At 45.4% G+C, this 6,912-nt stretch overlaps 1 protein-coding gene across 1 annotated transcript; it reads right to left on the bottom strand.

The window, feature by feature from the left end:
• Nucleotides 1-4,736: 4,736 nt before the first annotated feature.
• Nucleotides 4,737-6,093, bottom strand: LOC123064784 (ervatamin-B). The gene is made up of 2 exons (XM_044488183.1): nucleotides 5,520-6,093; nucleotides 4,737-5,355 (listed from the first exon to the last, which is right to left on the bottom strand). The coding sequence occupies exons 1-2, from the start codon at nucleotides 6,073-6,075 to the stop codon at nucleotides 4,748-4,750; spliced, it is 1,164 nt and encodes a 387-aa protein (XP_044344118.1). The 5' UTR covers nucleotides 6,076-6,093; the 3' UTR covers nucleotides 4,737-4,747.
• Nucleotides 6,094-6,912: the final 819 nt, after the last annotated feature.

The following is a 6,912-nucleotide window of genomic DNA, read 5'->3' as shown; positions in this document are numbered from 1 at the left end:
CCCTTGGCCCATGTAGGCCAAGGCGCACCCCCTACAGCCCATGTGGCCCCCCGGGGCAGGTGGCCCCACCCGGTGGGCCCCCGGGACCCTTCCGGTGGTCCCGGTACAATACCGATAACCCCGAAACTTGTCCCGATGGCCGAAACAGGACTTCCTATATATAAATCTTTATCTCCGGACCATTCCGGAACTCCTCGTGACGTCCGGGATCTCATCCGGGACTCCGAACAACATTCGGTAACCACATACAAGCTTCCTTTATAACCCTAGCGTCATCGAACCTTAAGTGTGTAGACCCTACGGGTTCGGGAGACATGCAGACATGACCGAGACGTTCTCCAGTCAATAACCAACAGCGGGATCTGGATACCCATGTTGGCTCCCACATGTTCCACGATGATCTCATCGGATGAAACACGATGTCAAGGACTCAATCGATCCCGTATACAATTCCCTTTGTCTAGCGGTATTTTACTTGCCCGAGATTCGATCGTCGGTATCCAATACCTTGTTCAATCTCGTTACCGGCAAGTCACTTTACTCGTTCCGTAACACATCATCCCGTGATCAACTCCTTGGTCACATTGCGCATATGATGATGTCCTACCGAGTGGGCCCAGAGATACCTCTCCGTTTACACGGAGTGACAAATCCCAGTCTCGATTCGTGCCAACCCAACAGACACTTCCGGAGATACCTGTAATGCACCTTTATAGCCACCCAGTTACGTTGTGACGTTTGGTACACCCAAAGCATTCCTACGGTATCCGGGAGTTGCACAATCTCATGGTCTAAGGAAAAGATACTTGACATTGGCAAAGCTCTAGCAAATGAACTACACGATCTTTTGTGCTAGTCTTAGGATTGGGTCTTGTCCATCACATCATTCTCCTAATGATGTGATCCCGTTATCAATGACATCCAATGTCCATAGCCAGGAAACCATGACTATCTGTTGATCACAACGAGCTAGTCAACTAGAGGCTCACTAGGGACATATTGTGGTCTATGTATTCACACGTGTATTACGATTTCCGGATAATACAGTTATAGCATGAATAAAAGACAATTATCATGAACGAGGAAATATAATAATAATACTTTTATTATTGCCTCTAGGGCATATTTCCAACACAAGCATCCCCAAGCTTAATTCATGCTCGTCCTTGAGTAGGTAAATGATAAAAATAGAATTTCTGATGTGGAATGCTACCTAACATATTTATTCATGTAATTTTCTTTATTCTGGCATGAATGTTCGGATCCGAAAGATTCAAGACAAAAGTTTAATATTGACATACAAACAATAATACTTCAAGCATACTAACAAAGCAATCATGTCTTCTCAAAATATCATGGCCAAAGAAAGCTATCCGTACAAAATTATATAGTCTGGCTATGCTCTGTCTTCATCACACAAAATATTTAATCATGCACAACCCCGATGACAAGCCAAGCAATTGTTTCATAATGTTGATGTTCTCAAACTTTTTCAATCTTCACGCAATACATGAGCGTGAGCCATGGACATAGCACTATAGGTGGAATAGAATGGTGGTTGTGGAGAAGACAAAAAGGAGAAGATAGTCTCACATCAACTAGGCGTATCGACGGGCTATGGAGATGCCCATCAATAGATATCAATGTGAGTGAGTAGGGATTGCCATGCAACGGATGCACTAGAGCTATAAGTGTATGAAAGCTCAAAAAGGAACTAAGTGGGTGTGCATCCAACTTGCTTGCTCACGAAGACCTAGGGCACTTTGAGGAAGCCCATCATTAGAATATACAAGCTAAGTTCTATAATGAAAAATTCCCACTAGTATATGAAAGTGACAACATAGGAGACTCTCTATCATGAAGATCATGGTGCTACTTTGAAGCACAAGTGTGGAAAAAGGATAGTAACATTGCCCCTTCTCTCTTTTTCTCTCATTATTTTGTTTGGGCCTTCTTCTTTTTTATGGCCTCTTTTTTTCCTATTTTTTGTCCGGAGTCTCATCCCGACTTGTGGGGGAATTATAGTCTCCATCATCCTTTCCTCACATGGGACAATGTTCTAATAGTGAAGATCATCACATTTTATTTACTTACAGCTCAAGAATTACAACTCAATACTTAGAACAAAATATGACTATGTGAATGCCCCCTGCCCCCGTATATAAAGGAGGGAGTGGGAGAGGCAGCCGGCCCTAGGGGGCGCGCCTAGGTGTGGAGTCCTACTAGGAATCCCTAGTCCCAGTAGGATTCCACCTCCCACACGGAATAGGAAAGGGGGAAGGGAGAAGGAGAAGGAAGGGGGGGTGACCCCCTTCTCCTAGTCCTAATGCGACGTGACAGCTCACGCGCAGCTGAATGTTTTTGCAAAGAATGTGACACAAGACGACAGCGGTTTGAACACCTTTCTTCTATCAATGGTTAGATTGGTTCAAACTTCCACTGATGCTAAGCCTCGCATTTGGTGGTCTTCATGAGTGTGAGGCTGCAAGAGGTGGCAAGATAAACTCAAAATTCATTGGTAATTCTGGTGGTGTGGTCGGTCTGGAGAGATATGAACAAAAACATGTTTGATAAAGTGCAACACTATTGCAGAGAGTCTTAGACTACCCACAATGGAAGTAACATAGGTGGTAACATCACACATCTCTAGGCAAAACAGATGATGTGGCGAGTAATTAATTAGGAAAAAGAGGCATGTGGCAACATAGCTAGTTACTGTAACATCACACGTACCAAGACAAGATGAGTCTACAACCTAATAAATAAAGTGTTGCATGACACCACACATATATTACTCCCCACTATAGAAGTAGTAACATAGACTAATAACATATGCATGTTACTAATCTACTACCCAATGTGATTAGTCTTAGAACAGATAAAAACTTCATTTTTCTCGAGAGACGGATAGGCCTCCTGGAGGTCTAATATGAATCGCAGGATGGCGGTATGAGTGGAGAGATGTGAAAATGGAACTACCTTGGTGGATGTCTTTGCGACGTGCCGTCCACCTGCCCAGATGGTGACCAGGGCCCGTGTAAACTGATCACGCAACAATGAATCAATCTATTAGGGTCAAGATCCATTGTTTAGTGCTAGGCTCTATAGTGACATAGACATACTACCTCCGTCCGAATTTAGAGGTCCCGGAAGCCAAAACACAGAGACCAAGGAGAAAATAAAAGCTAATTCTTGGACGTGGCAACAGCCAATCAGAGTCCAATTCAGCAAAAAGTCTAATGTGGCATGCTAGTTAAGAAGAGAGAGTAGTATGGTGACCCTAGGAAAAAATGGTGCTAAGCACGTGTACCTAGGTGAAAGCACAATTTTGAATCTACAACTAATTAAATGCATGAAGCTTAGCACCCAAAAAGTCAGCACATTTGCATTGGGGACTTGAGTTGCTAAGACATTTAATATACTTAACACCTAATCTAAGCACCTTTGCATTGGAAGAGGTCTAATGATCCTCTAAAAGTGGGCACTATCCTTCTCTCTCTCTTTGATAAACATGCATGCAGCCGCACGCTCCATCTCCCATTGGTTTATCCTTTGTTAGTAGTCCCTTCATGCATGCAATACTAATTCCCCGTAATAACTTTTTTTTGTTTGAGAAAAATTCCCCGTAATACCTGCCCTATAGAACCCGGAGAGGGGCCTTAAAAACAGGGACAAGGTTAGCTGGCTCACGGGACCTGTAAACCCAGACGGATGTAGTATTTAACAACTTCTTCTTCCCCAAGGCCCACACTCAGTGGGCCATGGCGCATTCAATGGTGAATGCCACCATTAGTCCTCAATCTCTCAAATCTCGCAGGCTCGCGGCAACTTGTACTTGTCATGTTTCAATGCAAAAGGAGATTGGTTATAGGGTGCTAAGCGCAAAAGAAAAACCTTTAATAATGAAGGAACTTGGGCTTTCCAGAGCTGATTTATTACAATAACGCGTAAAGTACACAACTTAGTAATTGATCCATTTGCCGAAAAAGGCTTTCACCCCTCTTTATAAATAAAGCAAACCGCCAAAGTCACAACAAGATTCAATAAAGGTCCAAACAGAGACAGAGTTGATCCCATTTGCATGAGAAAATTGCTTTGTGGAAGACACCCATGGGGCTGAAGAAACTATGAAAGTTGATCTGTAATTTTATTCCCCTCCAATAATTGTGTTGGGCCATGTCATTGATGTCGGGGGCGATGGCTCCACGCATGGTAAGCAGGGTGACATATAGTGGTTGTCTGAGTTATTCGGCCTAAAAGATACTCCCACTAATCCAAAAAAGGTGTCGCAGTTTTGAACTAAGTTCAAAACTGCGGAACTTTTTTTTTGGATTTGAGGGAGTAGTATTTTTATTCTTGTAGATTTTTTAGGGACATGGTCATAGTTTTTTAGTTCATTGGTTCTGCTCATGATTTATAGGTATTTTGTTCCTGTGTGTAGACAAAGGTTTACGACTCTTTTGACCCTCAACAACACATTCCATTTTATATAGAGGATGGAAGTAGGTAGATGCACTAAGCACATGACGTGATGTGCATTTTTTTTAAAAGGATAACGTGATGTGCATGATAGTGCTACCAATAAGTTAACATCTTACATTGAAACCAAATAAACATAACTTACAAAGTTCGTACAGATCCTTCATTGTTAAAACGAATTACACGCCTAGACATACAGCGGCAAATATATGCAACATACGTATAGGCACTTTGCACTTGCAGGCCAATATTACAAACTTTGTGCGTATTAATCAGTCGATTCTCTTACTTTCATAAGGGGAAAGACTGGGCGTGTCGCAATGCCACACTGACCTGATGGATTCGTTGTGCCCCTCTTCATTAGCATGTAACCTTTGTCGCCCCATGTCACCCCCCACGAGTTCTTCACGATCCAATACTTGGCACCATCCTGTGCCTGTCGCCCATAGCCTACTACGGTGACGGCATGGGTCAGTTTTGTGGTGCTGCATGGCCCGTTGAAGATGCCTCCCTTGTAGTGGTGGAAATGGCTTCCACTTGACGCGATCGAAACGGCTATAGGTCGGTTAGCCACGGCGTTCCTCAGCGACACCTCGTTGTTGCCCTCGACTCTCCCGGAGCCAGTGATCTTTGCGGCCGGCTTACGGTTCGTTCTGCACCGACCAGTGGCTGCCTTGTATCCGTAGGCGGATGTGGTGGTGATCCCTCCATTTTGTTGGATCCACTGGAAAGCTCTGCTAGCCCGGCCGCCGTTGCAACCGCCGTCAAAGAAATCGCAGTCTACTAGTTGTTGCTCCGACAGAGACACGAGGGACCCTCTCTTGATCTTGTGTAGTCCTTCGATTGCACCCACAGCGGCGAATGCCCAGCAAGATCCTGCAGTTTCATAACAATGCTTATAACTTCATCATTGAGCTAGCTTGGTATTTAAAAAGGTATTTTGTAGCCGTTGTTACATTGTTAGCGAGTTGTCGTACGTTCTCAATTGTTCTAGTTATATATAGCTAGTAGAGAAAAGGAACAAGAGATGTTGCACGTACCACATTCCCCTTGGTCTTTAACCGGGGTGACGGCGCCTCTCTTCCTCCAGTCCACGCTACTCGGTGCCCTGGCCGAGAAGTTGGCGATGACACCCTCATATGTGCCCGCGCCATTGACAGGGCCAACACGGGTGGTGATAATCTGCTCGTCATCCTCCGGAATCTGCCCGGTATAAAGCGCCATGAACTCTTCATCTGTAAGGTCTGTGAAGGGACCCTCCCCAAGCTCGTACGTGAGCCCAGAGGTAGTCGCGTCAGCATTTACAGCCTGTATGTACCTCATGTTGCTCTTGTATACCTCAAACCGACGAGCCTTCTCGTCGGAGGTGGAGTAGGATCTGTTCTGCACCGTCATCCACACGTGGAAACGGCCCATCATCAGATCATGGTGGTCGTCGGTGCTGATGCCGGAGCGCTCACGGTGAAGATCATCGCTTGTCGTTGGCAACGACTCGGAGGAGCAACCGGCTAGCATCAGGCAGCTGGTGGCAAGGAGCACACATAGCGCTAATGAAGAACACCTAGACATGGAGAGCATGATTGTGTGACCAGTCATTTGATGGTAATGCTAATGTGTTGGTGGTGATTGGATGCTCTCATGCTCAGCTAGGTTGTGTTGCTTTTATAGCCTGACTTAATTGGCTATATGAAAGAAGTAACATGCATGAGGGCATGGCCAACGTGCTGCCCCGGAGGTTCGTGTGAGGTAGCGGCCTCTTGCAGAGGCGGCAGCTGCTCAATGAGGAAGAAGAAAATAGTAACTGAGATGTGGCAGACTGAGACGAGGGAAGAAAGTGGCGATTCAGGTGGTGTGGACAAGGCATGTCTCCCACGTCTAGTCCACCCATATTTATTTAGAGTAAAGTCTTGTCCAACCATACGATGATTGAGGCTATCATGCAGTCGGGTTTTTTTACATCACCAAAGCGGAATCATCCGGTAGCCAACGGGGCCGGCACTGCACCAGCTATGTAATGCTTGTGCACATGCTAGTACCTGAAATCATAGAGGCCAAAATTTCCACGTATAAAATATTACAACTTTTAGAGTGGTTGGGCTTTTTTAGAACCGTTCGTTCATGTCGATCTAACGGCAGACAAATACGAAGTACTGGGTAGTACTCCGATGAAAGTACACGACAGTACTAAAACGAGTGGGGCCGGTACTCGTGACAAGGTGGAGACGCGTTTTAATATAGGGGCAGTATAGTCCTAGGAAAATTTGCACGCGCCGGGGCAGTTTAGTCCTAGAAAAATTTGCACGCGCCGCCCCTCTCGTCGAATGCAAAACCGCCGCCATGGTGCTACAACTTGGGTCATCTCCTCCCTCTCCTCCCTCTCCTCCAAGTCCACCGCAGTCATCTCCTTCTCGCCGCTGCAACTTCGCTCCATTC

The sequence above is a fragment of the Triticum aestivum genome, chromosome 3B, assembly GCF_018294505.1.
Source record: "Triticum aestivum cultivar Chinese Spring chromosome 3B, IWGSC CS RefSeq v2.1, whole genome shotgun sequence".
Classification (NCBI taxonomy): Eukaryota; Viridiplantae; Streptophyta; class Magnoliopsida; order Poales; family Poaceae; genus Triticum; species Triticum aestivum.
This window is presented reverse-complemented; position numbering and strand designations above follow the sequence as displayed.

Bases quoted from the DNA above. Each gene is read 5' to 3' on its own strand.
- LOC123064784 (XM_044488183.1), bottom strand. From the start codon at position 6,075: ATGACTGGTCACACAATCATGCTCTCCATGTCTAGGTGTTCTTCATTA. The intron at 5,356-5,519 runs GTACGTGCAACA...ATGAAACTGCAG, and splicing joins TAAAGACCAAGGGGAATGTG to GATCTTGCTGGGCATTCGCC.